At 41.0% G+C, this 26,840-nt stretch overlaps 1 protein-coding gene across 2 annotated transcripts; it reads right to left on the bottom strand.

Moving 5' to 3' along the window:
- Positions 1-1,394: 1,394 nt before the first annotated feature.
- On the bottom strand, positions 1,395-25,273 carry SLC26A2 (solute carrier family 26 member 2). Of its 2 annotated transcripts, none has more exons than XM_030834047.2 (4): positions 25,085-25,273; positions 11,982-12,161; positions 9,575-10,271; positions 1,395-8,091 (listed from the first exon to the last, which is right to left on the bottom strand). In XM_030834047.2, exons 3-4 carry the CDS (start codon positions 10,244-10,246, stop codon positions 6,571-6,573), a joined length of 2,193 nt encoding a protein of 730 aa, XP_030689907.2. In that variant the 5' UTR covers positions 10,247-10,271; positions 11,982-12,161; positions 25,085-25,273; the 3' UTR covers positions 1,395-6,570. The 2 variants fall into 2 exon arrangements, with proteins under 2 accessions (XP_030689907.2, XP_060152421.1); XM_060296438.1 differs by lacking the exon at positions 25,085-25,273 and adding an exon at positions 14,760-14,856.
- Positions 25,274-26,840: the final 1,567 nt, after the last annotated feature.

Below are 26,840 nucleotides of genomic sequence, written 5' to 3'. Positions count from 1 at the left end.
CGAAAGAGATGTTGGATTTGAAAGACTCTTGCCAGGTAGATGGATTTGGTGTGTGAGTTGAAGAGGAATACTCTAGAATTTCCCAGGATTCTGGCTTGAGTAGCTAGCTCATGCCATTATCAAGATAGATAAAACAGGAGGAGTTTGGGTGTATGTTGCTTATGAAATGCCCCTGGGCATCCAGGTTGAACTGTCCAGTAACAGCTATGGAGATTTATATATAGACAGATAATGCTGGTTGGTGTTCTAGAAATGTCAGGCTGGAAATCATGTTTGGCTGCCGTTAGCATGCATATAATAAGGTAGTTGAAGCCATAAGTGTGGATGTAGTCATCTGGGGAGAGCTTACAATGCAAGGTGTTTATGATATGGGGTCCATGAACCAGGCTTTTTAATAATCACGTGTATGTATATACATGCACATGTGAATATTTCTCCAAGAAAAGCCATACTTTCATCAGTCACAACTGGATCTGAAAATTAAAACCTTAAGCAGTAGTGCTATATGAGAGACAAGGCCAAGGACATAAGCATTGAAAGGACAGATGGGATAGCACAATCCTCCAAGTTGGTTGGAGGAGATGCTAGAGAATGAGTGTGTGAGGCGCTTCAGGGGCTCTGGATCCCAGATGCTGCATGCAGACAGAGTGGATGCACCCTCCTTCACTCTGTGGGTAAGGATGAGCTTAGAGGCAGAATGCTCAGGGTTACAGAAATACTGCAAAAGGAAGACTGAAAACTGTCCTTAAGCCTATACTCACACTCCCACTTCTACAGAGTTGAGAAGCAGAAGAAGGAGGACATTCGAGAGAGGCTCTCCACAGGTATGGGGCGGGGGGGGGGGGGCGGGCGGGGGTGGTGCTGATTAGTCCTTACAAAGCCGTGTGCTCCAGTTAGGAGCTGCACGCCCACTTCTCTCACTTAGCTGGTATAAGGTGTTAGCCTCAATGTACTGATGGGGAAAATGTGGCTCAAAATTCAGTGTTAGGACAGTAGTAAAACATAAGCCAGATTTGGGTTTTCTGATTTCAACACAGTATGGAATAGGAGTCATGCAACATAAGAACTCGAAGGGTCTTCGAGCAATCTAGTTCTCTTCCCTCTTTCACCGATGGAAAAATTAAGTCCCCAAAGGGTGAACTGACTCACTCAGGACCCCAGAGCAAAAAGGAAAGAACTGGGTTTCTTTATGCTTTAAGACTTTCTGTAAGGACAGATACTTTTGTCTGATGGGGAAAATGAATGACTGAATCACCCTCCAAATATAAAGAGATAGTATTGTAAAGCTCACTGGTGACCTGAATGTGTTCCTTAGTTAGAAACCCTGCCCCCTTACACTTGAATAATTTATACACAGTAGTATTTTATTAGCATAACAATTTATTAGCAGACAAATGAAATGACACCTCTAGATCACAACACATATAGGATCTTATATAATAAACAATCACAAATAGATCCCAGATGAAAAGGATCTGCTATTAACCAATTCCCCCTCTCCTGCAGTAGACTGTAATCCATCAATAACTCATCCTCATCCCATAGAGGGTTAAGCAAGATTTATGTGGAATAGCATCAAGGCACTTGCTTTAATTTAAAAAGATATACATGGTATGAAACATATTCCCCAAAGTCATTAGCCTTGAATAAATTGTAAAAAAAAAAAAAGGCAGTATACTTTTTTAGTGAATAAACAAGACTGAGATTTTAAGTTCATTCACCTCTCACCCTGATATTGTCTTGATTTGTATACAAAATTGCAGAGGAGACCAAAAACGGTAGCGTTTTATACAGACTGGTTTGTTCACACTAATTTTTGAGAAATCATGGCAGCATCAGAACTCAAACAGTAACTTCCCAACTGATTTGAATTGAAAAGGCAAGAGCAGTTTCATTCCAAGTAACTTATTTTAGGGATGGGGAATGGGGTGTGGGAAAAGAACTTCCCTAAAATAAGTTTCTTAAAACTGCAGCTAAAAATCCTTTCTGGCTAAGGCTGCTTGTCTGTTTGCCAAGTGAAAACCTTCAGTTAGAAATTCTGTCATTGGTATTTTTAAGAAGATTATAATTATTTGGCCAATTTCGGAGCCATAATTCAAATCCAAGGAAGGTTATACAATGTTCCAGCATAGATTTACAAACATGGTAGCTCCCATAAAAGCATTTAGTGTCCTTCATCATTCCAGTTTTCATAATTCAATATCTCCTTCCTATCTTATATCACTAGGAGAAAAATAAAATACATGCCAAAAACTCCACTATTTGGTATAACTGTATTTAACATGTTTACTTTAAAATTTCAGGTGCAAAACCCTTTTTTAAAAAATAGTCCTTGTCAGGATAAAAATAACCTTATAAAAATAAATTTCTCCCACTCCTACATCTAAATTCTCCATTTCTAAAGTTACTAACATTCAAAAAAAAAAACCCTAAAATTGTATACTTACAGTATTTTACTTTAATAATAGGCTATGATAACAAACTAGCTGGTATATTATTTTGGCCTATTGCATTACAATTTTCATTCTTGTTATTAGCACTCAAATGAATGATTCCACTCATGATTATCTAAAATCCTTACACCAAAAAAAAAAAAAAAAAAAAAGCCAAATTAGTTCAGAGCCTAAAAGCCTTCTAGATCCAATTTCTTCCTTTTTGCAGTTCTTAAAGCCCAATTTCAAATAAGGCATCACTAGAACAGATAAAACAGTAGAAGAAAAAAAGAGAAACATTAAAGAACAGAAAAATTAAGCAAAGTCTAAATCCTATCGGTAGGATTCTTACCTTGTCACTGTACAATCATTCCTTGAACAGACCAGGGGCGTCCTTATTCGCCTCAACTGCCTGCCTCCTGCTCAGACCTCAGTCCAAGCTCAGCTTAGCCCCTCCATAAAGCACCTCCAAGTGTCGCCATGTGTTACTAAAAGAGTTAGCATAGAGCCCACCTACTGGATTTAGTACTGTAGTCCCAGCACCTGGCCCTAGACTCCTGCATAGGTCCTCCGGAAGTATTTGAGGTATTGTCTACATTGATGTTATGGCTCATCTATAGCAACACACAGAGGAAAACAATTCATTAAGAACATTAATAAGGATCACAAAGCTTGAATTTATCATAATAACTTCTAGGCTCAATTTAAGTTCCCAAGAAATTCACTGTAACACTTTTCTTACTTTTATATTAAGATCCGGGCTAACACCCAGACTGTGTGATCTTAAATGACAAATTACTAAGAGAATACCCACGCAGAGAATTACTGTTCTTGTTAAAATGTGGTCATTAGCATTAGAATAGCCTAATGAACTCATCTGACACCCTGACACAGTTCAAAGATCACCATTTACCATGCTGTAAATTTACCAACAAATTTTGGCTTCAGTCTACTAACGTTTAAAAGCTAAGTCAGACTATCCAAATTGTGTTTTCCTTTGATCCTTCTTTAAAAAAAAAAAAAAAAGTCAACTAGGCATCTGTCAATTTTACTACCATCAGAGGCTACAGTCACTCAGTCTAGTGCTCTGGAGTAGGTCAACCTGGGCTTTGGCCCCAACCTTGGCTACCAGCTCTTTCAGCTTTGGTGAATCTGTGCCCTCCCCTTCTGGAAGCAGAATCCAGTTCTGAGCTTGCTTTCAAACTAAGGTGAGGCTCTTAATCCTGGTCTTCCTACTGTTGTGCGTGGCTAACCAGGGATTGGATCCTAGTCAACTGAGTCTCTCTCTTTTATCCCTTGTTTGGTCAGAGATAGTCTTTTCAATGGTCTATTCCCTTCATCTGTCTCTTGAATGTTACCCTTAGTCTCTCAGTGCACTGGCCCACTCCACCCCTCTGGTTGTTTTAACCATCAAGAGTGTACACATATTTCAATTAAACGACCAATTTAAGATATTCAGAATTTTGTATATTTATCAATAAGCAATGCAAATATGCTTCATTTAGACTCTAAAGTTTAGAGTAAGCATGATATCTTCGTATCATTAAAGTGTGTAAAATATCACCTAATGAATTAAAGTCCAAACCCTTGAGTAAGAAAGCAAACGAAATATGTTAGTTTCATTGGTGAATTAGATTTTGGTTTCAGGTTTGATTCCTTTAAATACCAGCAATCAAAAAATCTGAACATGTAAGTATAGGCAGACTTCAAACCAGGCAGAGAAGGTAAGATTTAAATTCTAGTGATACCTTAAATATTTTTACAAATGGCTTTCAAGAGCAGAATCTCTTGTTTGTTTGGGTAGGTGGCAGAAGAACAAACCAGAACACAATTCAAGAATCTGCTAACTGCATAAAGTTCCAGAATTGCTTATATCCACGTTATGGACAGAAATGGCACGTAAAAGACAAACCCTGTTACTCTGTTCTTTTAAGAGATTTTCCAAATTCTATGGTTTTTTGTGGGGTTTTTTTGCTGTGTTAGGGTTTGCTAAATTATAGAGTCGTCTTGAACATGTACTCATTACTCTGTCACATGGCACTGGATATCTACAATGATCTGGATTCAAACCTGGCTTGTGGAGGTACAAGAGGGGTTAGAAACAAATGACAACCAAGACACTCTGATTTTACTATTACTATTCATAAGACTGGAGAGAAACAGCAAATACTGGCTACAAACAATAAGCAAAAGACACAAATACAAACAGCAGTTAACATTTCTGAAATTCTAGACTTAAGTTCTAAAAGGATGTTAAAACTCAGAACACTATTACATTTAATCATGTTGTCAGTCACCTCAAAGACAGAAATCTAGCTAAGAAATTGCTTTGTTTTAATAACAGAAAGGCATTTTTCATGTAAACTGATGGGCAGAGCTCTACCAAAAGAAAAGCAACACTTGCAGTTTATGGAGCCAACAAGAAAGATGGTTCAAAGTCTTCCACTCCAATAGATGCCCTACACATAGGCTTTGCTTCTTATAAATATTTAAACTGTTTAGAATGTAGGAGTGGGTTAAAAATGGTTTTTCACTTTTGCAATTTTTATCTTGTTTGTTTAAAATGGTGTGCTAAATGTTTCAATTTCACATCAACTAGTCCTAACTTTGGAAAACCTGTGTGTTTTTTTCCACGCCCTTAAAAGTACAGATACAGAACTATAAGCTTTCAATGTCAGACATACTTGCTTTTCAAAAGGAAGTATTTCTGGGCCAAAACCTGTGACCAGCTATCATAAATAATACACCCACAGAACTTAGGTTGTATAAATGTGATGCTTCTAAATTCTCTTACATAATAGTTTGAGGTGGCCTAAAGAGTTAAATGCTGTCACTGTCATCAATATTTATTGTACATCAATAGGGTACATGGCAGTAAGCATTAGCTTTGTTTCACTAAAACATCTACAATTATTGATGTTCTTTTGGAAGCACTCTTATCACTTCTATGAATTCTTTTCCATTGGTTATAATAAATTTTTCTTGCAGAGTAAAGATGAACAGCAGCTTCTCAAATATGAGAAAGACTGTCAATTCCCAGCTGACCCTTGCTAAAATACAATGAGAAAGAAAAAAAAATTCACTGCTAAATAAACAGTCTTAAGGGAAGCTGTCAATCATTCCTTTTTGTAATTTGTCCTGAACAGTTTGCCTCAAGCTCATTTAAAAGGCTACATAAAATTGCTGAGTCAGCATTTTGCCTTTTATCTGGCAAACTTGTCACTCACTGGTAATCAGACATAGCAGTTTAGGACAGATTCCATGGGAAACACACTAAATGACTGAAAGTTAAAACAGAGCTTAATGGTAGAGAAATACTCAGAAACAGCGACAGATAGGGATCACAGAAGAGACAGAGGATTCTCATTATGTTGGCCGATTATGAAGAGCTCTTTTCTTACCTACTTACCCTAAACAAAAAGGCTGACTAAAAACATCAAATGTATCACCAAGAGCGTTCTGTATAATATGGGGCTGGCTGGTAGGATTTCACAAACCTGCTCAGCCATGAGACTCCTGATAAGACTGTGCCCGAGAGGAATGGTGCTTTCTTATTAAAAGCCAGAGATCCGACTGCCATCTGGGGGGCAAAGACAGGGAATAGAGAATTACAAGTGAGAACAAGCTTGTCTAGGTACTACCGTTACCCCAGAAGCCTCTTGACCTGCTGTTAGGAGAGCACACACAACATTCTCTCCCTACTTCCTTTCTACTCCCTCTCCAAAGAGCCATGCCGAACAGGCTCCAGCACTTCTCATGTAAATGCCAACTTTATCCCTTTACCTCCTGGAGAAGGAACAGTCCAGATGCAAATCTCCTAAAACAAGATGGTAATTAAGTTTTGGGGCTACTTTACAGTTCAATTCAATAGATATTTATTTAATTCCAAGAATACTCATATTTGCAAGAAAGTTTAAAAGCACAGTATTTTCTTCTTTTTGATTCTGCCTAACTAAAAGCTCTGCTGCATCCGTGTATCTACAAAGGCCATCACTTTCAAAGGAAGAATTCTGTCGAGCCAAAAGGTTAAAATTTCTAGTGTGCAACAATTTCCAGTTCCACAGTATAAAATGTTAAAAAACTTGAAATTTTAACCTCTGGGGCTAGACAGTGTTCTTCCTTCTATTTACTTTCTCAATCAATCACTGGAAAAACTCAGACCATTGGGAACATATATATCTTTCCGATTTTGAGAGTCTTCTGCAAAAGTCATTGCTTCATATACACTATAAAACAGAAGGTTTTCTTCTTCCTTTTTGCAGTACTCTCCCCGGGCCAGGGAATCCCTCACAGAGGGATTGCACTGAGCCAGCAGAACCTGGATGCCAATGGCTTCATAATCTCTGCGAACTTCTTTCAGTGTATGGATCCCTGCTGTATCTAAAAATTGTATTGCACTACAGTCAACCACTATGGTATGGAACTCTAAGGGATCATGGGAAAGTTGCACTGAAACTTCATCCCGGATTCCACTGAGAGGTGCTGTTTCCTTTTTGATCTTTCTCTTTACTGCCTTCTTCTGAGCTGCCTTTACTAAGACTGGGTTGAGAGTTTTTTTGTATAAGGAAGATTTAAAATATTCTTTGTTTATGTAGTAGAGAGGGGCTACAAAGCGGAAAATCTTGATGCCTGGCTTAGCCCGAAGGTTCTTGTAGGCAGACATGGATTCAAAGATTTCAGACTCTTCCACCACACCAAGCAATGAAGTCTTTGGCTTCTGAGTGCGGAGGATGACACAAAACAGAGAAAAACAAACCCCAACGAGCAGGCCTATTTCAGTACTTATCAGTGCAGAGGACAGCATAGTAACAAACCAGATAACTGTATCCATTCTGCTAATCCTCCACATCTCTGGCAGATCCTTAAATTTACGTAGGGCTCCCCGGAGATTCACAATAGTGATCACACCAAGGACACTTTTCTGAAGGGAATAGAATAAAGGAGCTATTACCAAGAGGACCAACAAAAGAACCAGAGCTGTCACCACACCAGAAAGCTGACTTTGACAGCCTGTGGATTCTTTAACCAATGTCTTTGCAAGAGCTGCACTAGTAGCAAAGCAGTGGAAGAAGGAAGGAATGATATTGCAAAAGCCGATGGCATACATTTCCTGATTAGCTTTGACTGTGTAGCCATGTTTCTTGGCAAACATCTCAGAAAGTGATACAGTAATAGCGAACCCAATGATAGAAATAGCTATTGCGTCTACAGCCACATTAGGAATTAAGTTCCAGTCCGGTGCTTTGGGTGGCAAAAACCCAGTGGGAATATGTCCAGCAATACTGGTATTGTATTTCTCATTTAGTTTTCCAAAATGAGAGGCTAATGTGGCTGCCACAACAACAAAGAGTTCAGTAGGAATAGGTGCCTTAAGTTTGGACTTGAGGCGCTCATTGAGTTCTTTGGTTGGCAAAAGAACCAAAAGGCACAAAAGGCTGGTGATGAGATCACAGATATTGGTCTTATGGATGTTTCTGAAGATATGTATCCAAGTAGTGATGAGTGATCCCACGCCACTACTCCGAGGAAGGCTGAGTCCAAGGAGATACTTGGCCTGAGATGTAAGAACTGTGAAGGAGGCACCAGTGACAAATCCACTCAGCAAGGCATCTGAGAGGTAGACTGAAACAAAGCCCACTTGAAAGAAGCCCATCGCTACCTGGAAGGAAGGATATACAAGTGTTAAATATAAATGGAAAAGAGCTTCTAAATCCTGTATTCCCCTGGTATTTCTTTGTGTGGAGACATACCATCAGAGCACCACAGAATGTCAGAGCTAGGAAAAAAACACAATCATTTATCAATCGTCTCATTTTACAAAGAGAGGTCTCATTTTACTGACACTCAGAGGGCTAAGCAACTTGCCCTTACTGACTAGCCCAGACAAGAGCTTAGGATTCCTACCTTCTTGCACAATGTTTCTTAAACTTGAATAAGGTTCAGATCGCTTTGAAAAAGAAAAAAATTTCTCAAGGATCCATGAGAAATCATAAAAACACAAGTTGGAAAAATTCTAATTTAAAAAACATGTATTTTTCTTTAAATTACATATCATTACCATAAAAGTAAAGTTTTAACTGATAAAACAAAAAACTAGATTCACATCAAAATAGAATCACACTTTAAAAATTATTATAGAATTCTTTAATCTAACTTCAAACTGAGAGACTATTTTCATCCAATGCATATGTGCTTATGCCATACTGCCTCCCATGTTAATTCTATATCCTCAAAGATATAACATTTTCTTTCTTTCTTTTTTCTCTTCCCAATAATTCCTCAGAATTCTATTGCACCATTCCTCATTCTTGGTGAGGCATACTAACAAAAAAGCACAAATGAACTCTGAGGAGCACAACTCTTCTGCACACCAGTCCCTTCTCCCTCTCCTTCTATCCAAGCACCTAGTAAAGTGAGCTACTCTTCCCCCTCCTACATTGGTTCCACATGTCTGTAACAGAGAAGAGGTTTAATGTTGGCACTGACTCCTGAATGCCAAAAGGCAGAGGCATGATGAAAATGGCAGATTAGTGGATTCTATGGGAGACCCAAAAGAATTTCATTTCTAATCCTTCTCCTGGCTGATAGCATGAAATAGTGGTCCCCAACTTCTTCCCTTCCCAGCAGTCCAGGAAAACTACTATCTTTAGTGAGAGTCACTCATTAGAGCAGCAATTCTAGAACAAGGGGGGAAGTCATCTGTAGTTTGAAAAACTCTTGCACTCTTCCTCTCCCAACCCCCATTCTGTTGCCCTCTTCCCTGTTAGTGCTGACTCTGCCAATAACCAACCACAAATAACTTCAAGCAAATCTGATAGTTCTCGACATACAAAATTAAGAAGTTGTACTAGGTGGTCTGAGGTCCCTTTCTGGTCTGAATTTTTACAATCAAATAACTGAATTCTGGCTGACTGAAATTCATTGGTTAAGAGGCTGCCTAGGGTTGAGAAAATAGAAGCAGCCTTCTCTTACCTGTGGAGTCAAACCAGGGTTTAAATTTTGGCTCTACCTCTTCCATATCCTGAGCATTCAATAAAAGACAGCTTTAATTATTATGATTGCTAAGTTCCCTTACAGATCTGAGACTTCATGCATAGTGATTTCTTTTGCCAGAAACAACCACTTATTCCACTGTTTCTTACCTGATAAACTCCAGCCATAAAGGTTACAGTGCTGCCAACTATAATTGCATAGCAACTTTTGTCACATATCTTGCCTGATGGCTGGCTTAATAATGTGCTCTCATTTGAAACCACTCCTAAAGAAGAAGTAACATGGGCAGTGTCGTAGCCAGCTTTGTATAGCTCTCGGTCAACTACTTCACCAATCATAAGGCACAGTACTCCAAAAATGCCCACAGAAATGTGACGGGAGGTACCCAGTAGGAAATAAATGAAGCTGGCAAAAAAAGATGTGTACAGACCATAGATAGGTTCTTGGCCAGCCAGGAGAGAATAAGCAATGGATTGGGGCACCAATAAGATGCCCACAATCAAGCCAGACATCACATCTCCTAAAATGTTTTTCTTCAGATTATATTTTGGGAGCCACTGCAAAACAGGAAGGAAGCCGAAAATGATATTTCTGGCTTTGGTTGAATTGCACTGGCAACTCTTCTCTAGTTTTTTGATGACAAATTGCTTGAAGTTAGTATCCGGTTTCTCTTGAGGCTCCAAATGGATCCTAGCATGAGGTCTGCATTGATCATTGGTCTCAAATTGCTGGAAGTCATTATGTGATTCCTCTTCATGCTCCAGATGGATCCTAGATGGAGGACTGTATTGGTCATCTTGCTCTTTATTTTTCAAAGACATTTCTGGAGATAGATGTTTCAGCCTCCTACCCCAGAGAAAATACGAGGGTTAACTGATTAAGTAATTCTCAGTACTCACACATTTTAACAGTCCTACTTGTCATTCATGAGAGTTAAGAGGAGTTCACTTGGGGGTAGTATCTTATATTCACTTTCCTTAGTTGAGCCTCATTTGTCTTGATCCAGGAAAAAAGAATCAGACCAAGTTAAAGCAAATAAGTCACTGAGTACAGGACTTCCCAAAAGTATAAACTATCAAGGATTCTTCTCCATCTCTGCCTGGCTCCCCCTGAAATTTTTTTCTCGAGAAACAGTACTGGGGTAGCCTGTCTCCTCCTTTCTATATGCTACTAACAGTCTTATTTTCAGATTTTTCACGCCCATGAATACTGCAAAAGAGGATCTGGTCTCAAACCTTGACACCTACCTTACCTGCAAAAGTCCCTGAAACAAGGAAGATGGTTTTTTTGTTTTTGTTTTTTCAGGGGGTGGGTCCTTTTTAAGATAACCTACTAGTTGTTGAAAATAAACAGAAAGAAAATGTGAGTGACAGAGTAAAGGTATGTTTTGAGAAAAAAAAAAAAAAACTAGCACAGAATGCATTTGTGTCTTTGAACAACATGCTCTGGTTTGGTAGGAAAGAAAAGAGAGAAGCTGATAAGAGACTGCTGAAGGAAAGAAACATCAACAGCATGCAGTAGGCTGATGCGGCAAGCGTCTGATCTCTGAAAGCTTTTGTTCTATTCTACTTTGTTCTAGTATAGAGTCATATCTGCCCTAAGGGCAGGATCTATATTCATGCAAAGAAAGATTCGCTTTACTATCCTAAGTATACACTCTAAAACATGAGCTGAATAGAGGAATAATGTTGCCCAACACTTCAACTAGGAGGAGATCCAGGTGATACTGCATCTCCGGGTCCTAAACTATAAAACTACAGCCATAAGACCTACCGCTAAGAACTACAGGAAAACAAAGAAGGTAAAAATAAGCAAAAAGAGAGGAGGGACAACAAAAAATAAGTCTTGTAATAAGAGTAAAAGAGAAGGAAAAAGAAACAGACCTTCAGAGGAACAGAGTGTAAACTGCCAAACACTTCACAAATCAGTGGCTTTGCGTTGGCTGTTTGCTTAGCTTAGAATGGCCATCCAACTCTCTATCAAGACCCCAATCATTTTTAAAACCCAGTTAAAATGCTCTCTCTTCTTCAAAGCACTGACCCCAGCCCAAATGAATCTGTGTCCCATAGCACTTCACGCCTCCGTTACAGTACTAATCATACTTTTGTATTAGTTAAGGAAGAGTCTCTCCAGGTCCTGGAGGAAAGGACATCTTGTTCATCATTGTAATCATCAACAATGTACGGTAACTCTGAGATAGCAGGCTTACAAAATATTTGAATGAAGGAAATAATAAATGAATAAACAAATTTATGACTGTGGCCAATAAGAGATAAAATATATTAGACAAAGGACTCGGGTAGTTTCCTGCCTCAGAACTGACAGAAAGAGAGGCCCTTGTGAGGTTCTATAAGCCTAATGTTGCCAAGATGCCATAATCCAGGACCCATGACCCATTCAAGAACACAATATTTGTAAAAGTAACCCACGTTAATTTTGTTTAGGACAAAAGGGCTATAGCTGGTCATCCCACTGAACAAGAGTAAAACAGTAGTTACATTGATGGTCTTGTTAAATAGATAAGGAAGAAAAGAACAGATTTAGATGACCACTTACCCTGGGAAAGTCAATCAGATTGGTGAATACGCACAGCAGCTCTTCATTCCTCAGTGCAACTGGTCTATAACTCTCTTCTCACTTCCTACTTTCAGGCCAAGCTAGTCGGAGTGCATTCCTTATGTCCTTCTATTTTGGAATAGTTCTTAGTGAGTTCTGGGCCAAAACGCTTTTCCAAACCTAAAAGAGGCATAAGAAAAAACTAACAAAATTCAAATCTCGCCCTATATGGCAGCTAGCTGGAAAGTAAAAAGATAAAAATTAGTACTAGAAAGTGCAACAGGATGATGGAAACTGTAAGAAAGAACTGAAATGTAATACTAAAAGTGAAAAACGTGGTAACAGAGATAAAGAATGCCTCTGACAGGACCATCAAACCTGACAGAGCCAAAGAGAGAATCAATGAAATTGAAGATAGGTCGACAGACATTACCCAAACTAAAACAGAAAAACAGAATTTAAAAAAAAATGAAAAATAATAATTTAAGAGAAAATCCAAGAGCTGTGGGATGTATTAAACAAACTAACTTATGCATAATTAGAATCCCAAAAAGAGAAGACAGAGAATGGGTGGAAGGAATATTTGAAGACGTAACAGCCAAGAATTTTCCAAAATTAATGACAGATACCAAACTATAGATCCAAGAATCTCTGAGAATACCAAGAAGGACAAATACAAAGCCAAACCAAACAACACAGCACCACACACCTACACATATCATATTCAAACTGCTGAAAACAAAAGACAAAGATAAAATTCTAAAGACAGCCAAAGGAAAAAAAAGAAAAAACACACTACATACACAGGAACAAAGATATGAATTACAGCAGACTTCTTACTGGAAACCATACAAGCCAGAAGATGGAGTGATACCTTTATCACAGAAATATAACTGTCAACCCAGAATTCCATCCCCAGAGAAAATATTTTTTGAAAGATGAAGAAGAAATAAAAACTTTCTCAGACCAACACTAAGAGAATTTATTGCCAGCAGACCAGCACTACTACTACACACACACACACACACACACACACACACCCCAGACAAAAACTCAGGTCTACACAGTACACAACAAATAAAGTCTAAGAAATGGAACAAATGAAAACAATATTTATTTTTAACTAAAAAAATCTTTAATTGCTCTAAAAAAAATAACTAACGCAAAAATAGAAATGCATTTTTACAGCACATGCAAAATAAAATGCACAAAACAAGAGCACAAAGAATGGTAGGGGGAATTAAGAATTGTAAGGTCTTATACTATATATGAAGTAATATAATACTATTTGAAGGTAGGCTCTGATTAAAGATGTACATTGTAAATTCAAGGGTAACCAATAAATTTTTTAAGATATAAATAATAAGCTAATTGTGGAGACAAAATAGAATCATAAAAAATTCTCAATTAACCCAAAAGAAGAATGAGACCCAAAACAGATAGAACACATTGAAAACAGCTAGCAAGATGGTAGAATTTAATCCAAACATATAAAAAAAAAACCACATTAAATGTGAATAGTCAAGGCTTCCCTGGTGGTGCAGTGGTTGGGAATTCGCCTGCCAATGCAGGGGACATGGGTTCGATCCCTGGTCCGGGAAGATCCCACATGCCAGGGAGCAACTAAGCCCGTGCGCCGCAACTACCGAGCCTGCGCTCTAGAGCCCACGAGCCACAACTACTGAAGCCCGTGTGCTGCAACTACTGAAACCTGCGTGCCTAGAGCCCGTGCTCCGCAACAAGAGAAGCCACCGCAATGAGAAGCCCGTGCACTGCAACAAAGAGTAGCCCCTGCTCACCGCAACTAGAGAAAGCCCCTGCACAGCAACAAAAACCCAACGCAGCCAAAAATAAAATATTTTAAAAATGTGAATAGTCTAAACATGCCAATTAAACAGATTGCCAGATAAGATTTAAAAAATAAGACCCAACTATATGCTGTCTATAAGAAACCCACATTAAATATAAAGATATAGATAGACCATAATAAAGTGAAGTGTCTTGACCAATTTAGTTATTCATTTAGCTTGTGTAAGTGACTGAGCCAGATAATAAAATCCAGATTTTAAGACTCCAAGAATAGCTCTTTTTTTGAGCATGTTACTATTCCTATCACCTACCTAATTAGCTTTCTCTAACTTCAGGTACTTCTAAACACTTTGAAATTCAGTTATCCTACACATCCCAGTTTCACCTACCTGCTACCCAAAATGACCTGGCACTGACATCTACAAACTTGTGCCCAACTCTCCTTTCTCTATACTCATGGCCATAGTCCTTTTCCATCTCCAGCTCTCAAAAAATTAGGTATTCACTCACAAACAGTCCTAGAAGTGGAAATGATTTAGCCATCAGTCTGAATCCAAAAACCATCTATAGTCTTTTATTGATCCTAGTCACTCCCTAAAATTCTCCTCAAAACTACTTTTTTCCCTTTTTTCAAGGCTACTTTAAAACCCCAAACAATATAAAACTACATTAAAAATTATCTTAAACTAAATTGTAGGTATGACCTCCATATAAATTAAGCTCCTTGAGAGCAAGCTCTATTCTGTTTCATCTTTGTATCCCCTGAAGTGTCCAAGTACATGCTTTCGAAAATAGAAATGAAAATATTTGCTAACCAAATAACTGAAATACAGAAAAAGTAGGATGCAAAGCAATATTTATTTTCAGGTGGAAATATCTACTCTGGAACAAATTTTTCAAGTATCCCTTTTTGCACAAAAATCCTCTCATTCCCCCAAGCCTGTTACTGCTTTCAATTACAGTACTCACCAATTGCTTCATGAAAAATGAAGTTACAGTGTTTATTCTTGAAATACAGTCTATAGCCAGACTCCCATTTCCAGAAAGTTGGAATACATACTACATATTCCATGAAATTCAGTAAAATAGGATTCTCCTGTATCATCTAGGGTAGTTTCTCCCTTTATCAACATTGGTAATTGAGAGTGAAGAAGAGAAAGGTTCAAGAAGAAAACACTTGAACCTTCCACATTACGTTGCAGGAACTGGAGGAAAAAATCAACAAAACATTTGAAAAATACATTTACATATTCATATATTAAAGTATAATGGCAGTTCAGGCAACACAAAAAGGAAAAACATTTCTGTACTTTCTTCTTTAATTAGGCACATGCAGTGTGACTACTTAGAAAGCTGTCTTATCCGGGTGACTAAACAGCAGCACTGGCACTGTTTCCCGTGTGAATTACTGAGAGTCTAAGAGAACTGAACTAAAAGAGAGGGATATCCCTTCTATGTAAGCCTGACAGTGGTCAGCCAACTTCTTTTGGAAATTTTGCAGATATAAGAGAAACAATGTCTACTTTTGGTAAGTAATTACAGCATATAATTTTAACCAATAGTGCATATGAAACAGTTTTGCAATTTGTGAAACCGAAATGCCTTTTTGGAAGGCAACAGTGTTCAGAGATTGGTAAAGTCTGTCTCTGAAACATAACGATTCCATATTCATGCTCTGCTCTGTGTATGTATGCCACAACTCACTGCTAAATAAAACTGAAGCTGCCAACTACTAGGATCAGAGCATCTAAGCAGGGAAGAAATCTGCAAGAGACAGAGCAGTTTAGAAAGGCTTCCTGGGAACAACATATCTCACCTGGGATCTGAAGTCTGGGTCGGAGATGAAAGAATGAGGGAAGGACTTGGAAAATGGATGAGGGAAAAGAAAACACAACTAGCAATAGTTCTGGGGTTGGAGGGAAAGAATGAGAAATAGTATGATACGTTTAGAGCACCAGATGCATATGGGAGATCAATGAGAGAGAAAGTGGCAAAGGTACCTAGGGGAGATTCTGGAAGGCTTTTATGCCAGGTTAAGAAAGGCAGACTTTCACCTGCAGACAGTGCATAGGCGCTGAAGGTTTTCGAGAAAATCACTTACTGTATCACTCATTTGACAATAATTATCATATTACATCTTCTGGTCTGTTATGCTATTCAATTCTTTTTCAAGCAAGCAAGTAATATTTTCCTTTTTTGCCCTTTATGAATAAAAATTAGTTTAAGATTTTTTTTTATTTTTATAAATTTTTTTATTTTTATTTATTTATTTTTGGCTGCACTGGGTCTTCGTTGCTGCACGCGGGCTTTCTCTAGTTGCGGCGAGCGGGGGCTACACTTCATTGAGGTGCGCGGGTTTCTCTCATTGTAGTAACTTCTCTTGCTGTGGAGCACAGGCTCTAGGTGCGCAGGCTTCAGCAGTTGTGGCTCGTGGGCTCTAAAGTGCAAGCTCAGTAGTTGTGGTGCACGGGCTTAGTTGCTCTGCGGCATGTGGGATCTTCCCGGAACAGGGATCGAACCTGTATCCCCTGCATTGGCAGGTGGATTCTTAACCACTGCGCCACCAGGGAAGTCCCTAAGATTATTTTAGAAAAAAAAAAACTAAACCATAAACAGGTAAAACCAAGACAGAGTCTCCATTTACACTATTCCATCTGATCCTCCAACTCACTGTTGTCAGACAAGTTCAGGGAAGATAACAGCATTGTAAGGCCCGGGAAGCTAAGGATGAGCAAAGGCTTCTGTATCCATCTCCATCCCACTTACAGGTGCTTGCAACCAGCACAGCTGGAGCCCAGGCCACTGTTCCTTTGCCCTAGACTAGGAAGTTAATACTGTGAGAGGACTGCCCCCCGCCAGAAATGAAAATTCAGACCCATCTTTGTTCTGTGAAGTGCCAACAAGCCTTCCAAGGATGGATTGGTTAACTTTCTATGTGAGCTCCTAGAGACTGGGTACTGGCCTGCTTATTACTGTAAGCTAACCACTGTGCTAGACACAATGCATCAGAACCTAGACTACAAATCTAGCCGTCGATATTTCTTTTCCTTATCCCCACCCGACTCCCACATACAGTCCATCAGGAAGTCCTGTCTTCTCTACCTTGAGTAATATATCCATCCTCTCCCCACTGCCCAGAGTATCTGGAATCCAATCACTTCTCACTACCCTCCACCATCAGATCTCACATGGGCTACTCCAATAGCTTATAACATCTGAACCCTGCCCACCTCTCCACCCTCATTTCCTACTGGCCTTCTTGCTGTTCCTGGAACATGGCAAGTTGATTCACTTCTTAGGGTCTTTGCACTTGCTCAAGTTCTCTGCCTGGAACAATCACACCCTCAGATCTCTGCAGGCCTTTTCTCATCCTTCATGCCTCAGCTTATATATCCTCTCCATACAATGGCCTTCCTTGACCATCCCAAATAAAATAATACTGCCACTCCATCATTCCCTAAACCCTCATCTAGCTTTATTTTCTTCACAGCATTTTCATAGAGACTTTTGAAAATTATATTATGTATTTAAACTTTTAAAAAACTATTATTTATAGTCTTTCTCATATCTACTGTATCCCCAGTACCAAGAACAATGCTTAGCACATAGTAGGAGATCAGTAAATTCTTACGAAAATGAATAAGAAACCCAGTTTCTACCCACAATCAGTGGGTTAAGACAGATTTATACACAGATAAACTATAACATTCTAAGTGCCATAACAGAGGTTTGGCATACTCTGAGAGAGCAGGGAATAGGCTGTAGGCCAATGTGTGGAAGTTGCAAAGTAAGAAAAGAAAGGAAACTCAGGCAAGTGAAGGGTCCCAGGAAAACCCAAGACCCAGGAAGAAGTCACCTAGATTGCCAGATTCCTGGGGTGAAACTGCATGAGGTAAGACTGGAGTGAGGGACTTCCCTAGTGGCGCAGTAGTTAAGAATCCACCTGCCAATGCAGGGGACACGGATTCAATCCCTGGTCTGGGAAGATCCCACTTGCTGTGGAGCAACTAAGCCTGTGCGCCACAACTACTGAGCCTGCACCCTAGAGCCCGTGTGCTGCAACTACTGAGCCCACATGCGGCAACTACTGAGCCCGCATGCTGCAACTACTGAAGCCCGCGTGCCTAGAGCCTGTGCTCCGCAGCAAGAGAAGCCACCGCAATGAGAAGCCCACTCACCGCAACAAAGAGCAGCCCCCGCTCGCCGCAACTAAAGAGAGCCTGCATGCAGCAATGAAGACCCAACGCAGCCAAAAATAAAATTAAAAAAAAAAAAGACCGAGTGAAAGATCAGTTTCTTATGTAATCCCTTGTCAGCCTGGACTTCATCCTGTAAACTATGGCTGACAAAGGCATAAATTCCAAGACAGGGCAGGAATGGAGGTTTGACATTTCAGTGGTGCAATTAGACACAAGATGGTGCTTAAAGGAGATGGACACGTCTAACATGAATTCTGTTAGGTGGACCACACAAAAGGATAGTGCATGAGAATATGGAGGAGGAAATGGAAAGATAAGAGGCAACAAAAAGGTTGACTTATATTTCATAGGTTTGAGATTTCTATTAGATATCCAAATGAGAATGTCCAGTAGGCAATTAGAAATGGGAGTGTCAAGCATAGGAGAGAAGCCAAAATTGAAAAAATAAATGGGGAGGGGAAGAGTATATAGGTCATCAGCACATAAATAGAATCTCATTTTTCTCTGAATTCCCATTGTTTAGATGCTCAATAAATGTCAGATGAATGTATGCTTTATCTTCCCAACTAGATTAAAAATTATTCAAGGAGATATTTTATGCTTTTTGTGAACTCTCACAACACCCTGCATAGAACTGGGCACCCAGGAGGCACTTAATAAGTCTTCTGTTGATGCATAGAGTGGTTTCTGTTTTTAAAAGTTATGTTAACAAAAAAAATTTTTTTTTCAAAAAGAATTAACTGACTTTTGAAAGATAATTAATACATTGCGCTGGGAATGTAAAACGGTACAAACACTGTAGAAAACAGTTCGGTAGTTTCTCAAACAGTTAAACGGAATTACTATATGACCCAGCAGTTACACTCTTAGGTATACCCTCAAAAGAACTGAAAACAGGGATCAAACAAATACTTGTACACAAACGTTCATAACAGTATTATTCACAATAGTCAAAAGGTGGAAACAACCCAAGTATCCATCAACAGATGAATGGAAAAAAAATTATGGTCTAAGCCACACAATGAAATATTATTTAGCCATTTGAAAGAAATGAAGTTCAGGGATTTCCCTGGTGGTCCAGTGGTTAAGACTCCATGCTCCCAATGCAGGGGGCCCGGGTTCAATCCCTGGTCAAGGAACTAGATCCCACATGCCGCAACTAAAAAAGATCCCACATGCCACAACTAAAGACCCAATGCAGCCAAATAAATAAATAAATATTTAAAAATAAATAAATAAAAGAAATGAAGTTCTGATACTCTTCATCTACAACACTGATGAGTGAAAGAAGCCAGACACAAAAGGACAAATATTATATAATTCCACTTATATTAAATATCTAGAATAGGCAAATTTATAGAGACAGAAAATAGATTACAGGTTACCAGGGACCGGGAGGAATGGAGAGTTATTGCCTAATTGTTATAGAGTTGCTGTTTCAAGTTTTGGGAATAGATAGTAGTGACAGTTACAAAACATTGAGAATGTACTTAATGCTACTGAACTGTACCTTTAAAACGGTTAAAATGGCCAATGTTATGTTATATATATATATTTTAACATACAGAAAGCCAGGAGAGAAAGCATAGTATTGCAAGGTTCTTACACTATACATGAAATGGTATAATATCACTTGAAGGCAAACTGTGATAGTTAAAGATGCATACTATATTGGGACTTCCCTGGTGGTACAGTGGTTAAGAATCCGCCTGCCAATGCAGGGGACATGGGTTCAAGCCCTGGTCGGGAAAGATCCCACATGCCACGGAGCAACTAAGCCCATGCACTACAACTACGGAGCCTGTGAGCTACAACTACTGAGCCTGCATGCCACAACTACTGAAGTCCACGTGCCTAGAGCCTGTGTTCCGCAAGAGAAGCCACCACAGTGAGAAGCCCGCGCACCACAATGAAGAGTAGCCTCTGCTCACTGCAACTAGAGAAAGCCTGCACGCAGCAATGAATACCCAACACAGCCACAAATAAATATTTAAAAAGATGTATACTATAAATTCTAATGCAATCCCATTAATAACGAAGAGTTATGGCTAATAAACAATGGAGATAAAATGGAATTACAGAAAATACTAAATAATCCAAAAGAAGACAGAGAAGGGGATATAAATAGCTACTATATAAAATAACCTCAATCTAAGGTTTGCGGAAAACTTGAGAAGTTTTTTTTTTTTTTTTTGGCTGCACTGGGTCTTTGTTGCTGCGCGCAGGCTTTCTCTAGTTGCAGCGAGAAGGGGCTGCTCTCCGTTGTGGTGCACAGGCTTCTCATTGCAGTGGTTTCTCTTGCTGCGGAGCACAGGCTCTAGGCGCGCGGGCTTCAGTAGGTGTGGCAGGCGGGCTCAGTAGATGTGGTACACGGGCTTAACTGCTCTGCAGCATGTGGGATCTTCCCGGACCAGGGCTCGAACCTGTGTCCCCTGCATTGGCAGGAGGATTCTTAAACCACTGCACCACCAGGGAAGTCCCGAGAAGTCTTAGCATTAACCTAATATTAATGTGAACAAGTCATCTACCAAAAAAATCTCTTCTCCTAAGTGGAAAATTCCAGTTAAACTAGGCTGGAATAGGTGTGGACTATATAGTTCAGAAATAATTTTCCAGTACTCACACAGCTTATAAGCAGTAGAACCATGATGAGAATCAAGACCTGTCTGATTCAAACCTACTCTCTGACTCTGGACTGCTTATTTTGAAACTTTTCAAATATTCAGAAAAGTTGAAAGAATGATACATGGAACACTTATTCACAATCCACCCATTTAACAATATACCAATTGTTAATGTTTTGCTACATCTGCACTACTTCTGCACTCTTCATACACTCAGGTTGGTTTGTTTGGGGGTTTTTTTTCCCTCAACTATTTGAAAGTTGATGACATACTTCAGCCTTAAACACTGAATTGAACCAATGTTTTTAACCACCATCCCATGATGCCTCTTCTTCAAAAGAAGCATTCTGTAACAACATGGCATCAAACCATTTGGATACACTCTTCAAAAATCTGCAATGGCTCTCCACCTCCTACTGAAATATAGTCAAATAACTTTAGTATAGTCTTCTCTCTGTGAATGAGCCTGCAACTGCCTTTCTCTTGCTTCTTTTCATGCACCAGTGTTCCAATCACCAGTCCATGAAAATACTAATAAGCATCCTTTGCCCTTTGGGACGCTTGCTCATGTCGTTCCTTCAGTTGGGGATGTCTTTCCCTTCTATCTCCATCTATCTTGGTCCTTTTTCTAATCTTTTAAGTCCCACCTCAAATGACTAGGAGAAGGGGGCTGAAACTTCTTAGGCTATGCTTCCCCAACACATGACATATAGCTATTTAGCACTCAAGTTTACATGAGTCTCAAATGAGAGTACCACTTTAGGGCAGACACCAAGTCATCCTCGTGTCTACATAACCCAGAACCTAACACAATGCCTCCCACTTGCTATGTATGGTTACAGATCTATGTTTATTGAAATGAACAAACAGGTGAAGTTTCAAGTTAATATAATGAAGCCAAAAAAATATTCCTTGTTTTCCAGTTATCACAAATGATTAACAATGCCCATTTATTTCTGTGATGCAAAAAGAAGAACTACCACAAGGCTTATATCAGTAGTAAAAGCACTACGATATATTTTTTCTTGTATAAAGCCCAATATAAGACAAAATAATAAAATACCCAAGAGGAAAATAGCTTAATGTAAAACCATGGTAAAATAATTAAATAGTTCCTTGCATAGTAATTCACTGCTTTCAAAAAGATTTCATCTAAATAAAAAAAACCAAAAAAAGAAAGAAAAAAAGAAAAAAATTTTAATAAAATTTTAAAAAAGATTTCATCTACATCTCCCACTTGCCTCCTCAGTAAATCTGAGAATCAGAGTATGAATTCCTATTCTCCAGTATGAAAAACATCAAAGTTTAGTCACTTGCTCAACTGGTAGGACCAGATTCTCAGTCCTCATCTTCCAATTTCCAAGCTTAGATCTCTTCTAAAATACCACATGACCCCCAAATTTATTTCCTTGCTAAGAGCTCTTAGGAGCTAGTTCAAAGCAATAATTTTATGGCCAAGTGCTCTCCTCATTTCTGAGCCTATTATTAAATTTAATATTTAATACAGTTCATAGTTCTATCCCCAGTACCTTGAAACATGTAGAGCACCTAATAAGTGCTTAACAAATATTTGTTGAGGGAACGGACGAATAACAGTTTAAGAGCTATGTGGTAAAGGGCTTCCCTGGCGGCGCAGGGGTTAAGAATCCACCTGCCAATGCAGGGGACACAGGTTCGATCCCTGGTCTGGGAAGATCCCACATGCTGTGGAGAAACTAAGACCGTGTGCCACAACTACTGAGCCTGTGCTCTAGAACCTGCGAGCCACAACTACTGAGCCCGCATGCCACAACTACTGAAGCCCACGTGCCTAGAGTCCGTGCACCACAACAAGAGAAGCCACTGCAATGAGAAGTCCAGCACCACAGCAAAGAGTAGCCCCCACTCATTGCAACTAGAGAAAAGCCCGCACACAGCAACGAAGACCCAAGGAAGGGAGGGAGGGAGGGAGGAAGGAAGGGAGAGAAAGAAAGAAAGAATCCGCCTGCCAATGCAGGAGACATGGGTTTGAGCCCTGGTCAGGAAAGATCCCACATGCCGCAGAGCAGCTAAGTCCGTGCGCCACAACTACTGAACCTGCGCTCTAGAGCCCGCGAGCCACAACTACTGAAGCCTGTGCGCCTAGAGCCCGTGCTCCACAACGAGAGAAGCCACCGCAGTGAAAAGACGGTGCACCGCAATGAAGAGTAGCCCCTGCTCACCGCAACTAGAGAACGCCCGCGCGCAGCAACAAAGACCCAACGCAGCCAAAAAAAAAAAAGAATAAAAAAATAAATAAATTTTTAAAATATATATTAAAAAAATCTTAAAAAAAAAAGAGCTATGTGGTGAAGAAAAATCAGTTACTCCTCCCCCTCCACCTCCATACACCATAACCAAGTTTGTGTCAAGAAATTAGTCTGGGGCTTCCCTGGTGGCGCAGTGGTTAAGAATCTGCCTGCCAATGCAAGGGACACAGGTTCAAGCCCTGGCCTGGGAAGATCCCACATTCCGCAGAGCAACTAAGCCCATGCGCCACAACTACTGAGCCTATGCTCTAGAGCCCGCAAGCCACAACTACTGAGCCCACGTGCCACAACTACTGAAGCCTGCACACCTAGAGCCCATGCTCCGCAACAAGAGAAGCCACCGCAATGAGGAGCCTGCGCACCACAACAAAGAGTAGCCCCCGCTCACCTCAACTAGAGAAAGCCTGCCACAGCACCAAAGACCCAACACAGCCAAAAATAAATAAATAAATAAATTTATAAAAACAAACCAACCAAAAACAAATACTAAAAAAAAGAGAAAGAAATTAGTCTGGCAATCATCTACCTGGGGGTTTATACTCATTAAAAGTAATATCAATGCATAAAATGACCCCTAGTGAATCTAATCTAGTCGCCAAATCCCTGAATAGGTCATCTCTAGATCTTCCTCCAGGAGGCAGCAAATTATAGTACAATACAATGATATCAAACATGAAGATCTGTTAAAATGCAGCTTCTCAGACAAATCCAGGGATGAGATCCAAGACTGCTCCCTGGGTGATTCTGAGTCAGTGGGCTGAGAGCCTATTTGGAGAATCACTAGGTATGTCCTGGAGTCAGACAGATCTCTATTCAGATCCCAGCTAAACTGTTCAACAGCTGTATGGCACTGACTGAAAATTTTCATTTTACTCAGCATTAATTTCTCACCTGTAAAATGGGGATAACATTACTCAACTTGCACTGTTGTTTTAAAACTAACCCAAGTAAAGTACCTAGCACAGCGCCTGGCACATAGCATTTGCTCAGTAAATGACAACTACTAGTCTCCGTCCCTTGAGATTACTGAAGAAAAAAAAGGGGGCTTATTTCTTGCCAACAGCTTTGGGCCCACCATTTCTTCTTCTTCTTTTTTTTTTTTTTTTTTTTGCAGTACGCGGGCCTCTCACTGTTGTGGCCTCTCCCTTTGCGGGGCACAGGCTCCGGACGCGCAGGCTCAGCGGCCATGGCTCACGGGCCCAGCCGCTCCGCGGCATGTGGGATCATCCCGGACCGGGGCACGAACCCGCGTCCCCTGCATCGGCAGGCGGACTCTCAACCACTGCGCCACCAGGGAAGCCCCCTCCATTTCTTCTTGACTCAACTTTCAAAGACAAGAACTTCTGCTTAACCCAATACTGGATCTCACATTAGTTCCAGATTTCACACAAAAAGCCTCAGGGACAAGGAGGAAAAAGGTACTAGAATGAGTGCCAGAAAGGAGTTTAAGTCCTGAATGCGTCTAACTCACCGTGATCCCCAATCTGTGCAAGGAAGGGCCCAGCCTAATAGTCTATGAGTTTGGTAAAGCTGGGTACAAGTCCTAGCTCTGCAAATGATTTGCTGTGTAATTTTCGGCAACGCTCTGTCCCTCTGTGTCCTTTCAGTGTCTCCATCTATCCAGTGAAAGAATTGCAACTTAAGTCTATGAGTCTTGAAAAACCAAAGGTCCTGATTTGTACTTAACCAGGTGTGTGGTTTTAAAAACCAAGGTAATCAAGTCCTCTCTCCTGCTCAAGCCTCAGTTCCCCCATCAGTCTAAGGTGGTGGTGGCGGCTCTTATCTCCTTGGTCCTGCTGCCAGATATCTGGGTTCGAGAAGGCGCTACGAGGACTCTGGCGGAAGAGCCGCACCGTTACCAGCGGGGAGCTGGGCACCCGGCGCGAAGTGTTGGGTGGAGGATGGGCAGCCCTCTGCCGTCGGAGTTGGGTCGGGATCACCCGGGTTGGGGGAGTGGGGCTTTGACGCTGGCCCTGCCTCCGCCCCTGCCGACAGAGGAAATAACTCCTACGCACACCCACCTCGCACGGCCCAGCTACGACCGCCCGCGGCTACCGTTGGTGCGCGCTTCCTCCCACCACACCTGGGTCAGAGGCGAGGACGACCCCAAGAGGGGCCCGCTGACCACGGGAAGGCCGGCACCGCTGTCTCCCCCGCGTCTCGAGTCCCTCCCCTCTCCTCACCTCTGGAGTCTGGGCCGCCCCGTGCGACCTGGATCCAAGGCGCGTCCTCTGCCGCGGCGGGGCTGAGGGGATAGGGTGACGCGGGCAGAGGCAGCCCACTCCCGGGCCGGCCTCCCTTTAACCCCCCAGCCCCCTTGCCCGCCCATCGCCCGGCCCCTGGAGGAGGCGGGGCCCAGGGGAGCTGCGAGAAGGAACCTGCGGGGAGGTGCTGAAGGCGACTCTAACCGCGAAAGTTCAGTATGCACAGTCACGTGGCACCGCGGAAGAACGACGCGGCTGTCAGCCAGTGACGCGGCCAGGACAGGCAAGGGTGCTGCCCCCTGGCCGCTTTCCTCCTTGCGATTGGCTGCCCTGTACAGAAGGAGCCACGCGTCCCTTACGGAGATTCCTCCTGACCTTTGCACGGCGATGAATCATCTTCGAAGTAGGCAGATTGCTGGTTCTCTGCCTTAGCCCCGAGGGTATTGCGAGGAATCAGTATCAAGGGAAACGCGGAAATGATCTAACGAGAGCTGTAAACTGCTCTTTGTTTGCGAGGGGTATCGTCTTCATCTTCGATTCCTTAGGACCCGCGTTCCCACCCACCCTCCTTTATTGATAGATAAATGGAGGCCCTGAATGGGAAAAGGTCTGCTAGAAAGTTAGAGGGGCTCTTGCCCCAGTGTAACTTACTTTCCACCAAAGTTCCCAATAGCCAGAGGCTCTTTTTAAGATGTAAAAGAAAAAATAAATATGAAATGCAATTCCAATCCTCGTTTAAAATCCTCAGTGGCTTTCCTTGACATTTACAGATAATATCAAATTTCTCCCTATGCCCCCGAAGCCCTGAATGCTCTGGGCCCCGGCCCATTACGCCTCACGCTCCTCACGTGGCATCTCTCCCTCCCTCAGCCCTCTCCCACCCATCCTGGCCTCCTTTGCTTGCCAAGCTTGTTCTCTTTCCGGACCTGAACACTTGTTCCAGTACCTGGTTTCTACTTGTCTCTCAGGTCTCAGGCTAAACCCCCAACCGCCCTTTCCTCAGCGACTTCCTGCTAGTCACTTCCTAGCAGGTAGTCTTGATTTAATTATCTGCCACGAACTGGGCACTATCCGATATAGAGTATATGTTAATTTGTTCACTTTTCCTCTTGTACTGCCTGCGGAGGCCCACAGATGACGATAGGGTAGATGGGAGTGGAAGAGAACCGATGAAGGAAGCAGCATGGTTAACTTCCTTTTCTTCCCTTTCCCATGAACTTCTTCACAGTCGTTTAAGGAACTCCCTTTCTTAACCTGAGATGAGCCTCAGATTCTGTCACCCACCAGATTCAGAACTTCCAAAGTCACAAGCCATATCAGAATCAGAACACTTGGGTTCTAATCCTGGTGCTGTCCCTTACCTCTGGGGACAAATCACTTAATTGATGTTCTCACCTTTCCAAGGGTAATTAATGGCCCCACACTCAGAGTCCTGGAGGGGATCAAGTAAAACAATGGGTGTTAAAGTACTTTGTCAACTCCCTATAAGCTGCAAAACAAGCAGAATGACAACAGTTGACAGTTGCTGGATATTTATCTCTGGATGCACAAAACTTCACATTTATTATATTAAGCCTCACAGAAGCTTTTGAGGAGGTGCTATATTGTGAATCTCCCTTTATAGGTGAGGAAATGAGACTCAGAGATGTTAGGTGACTTGTCCAAGTTAATAAATGACAATAGCATGATTTTAACCCAGTTACATCTGCCTGCAAAGCCCACTGTTAACCTCTAC

The sequence above is a fragment of the Globicephala melas genome, chromosome 3 (genome assembly GCF_963455315.2).
Source record: "Globicephala melas chromosome 3, mGloMel1.2, whole genome shotgun sequence".
In the NCBI taxonomy this organism is placed as follows: Eukaryota; Metazoa; Chordata; class Mammalia; order Artiodactyla; family Delphinidae; genus Globicephala; species Globicephala melas.
Note: the sequence above shows the minus strand (reverse complement) of the source record. Positions and strands in the feature narration are given on the sequence as shown.

Excerpts from the sequence above, each read along its gene's own strand:
- SLC26A2 (XM_030834047.2), bottom strand. The coding sequence starts at position 10,246 with ATGTCTTTGAAAAATAAAGAGCAAGATGACCAATACAGTCCTCCATCT. Across the intron at positions 8,092-9,574 it reads TTATGGCTGGAGTTTATCAG|GTAGCGATGGGCTTCTTTCA; the intron begins GTAAGAAACAGT and ends CCTTCCTTCCAG.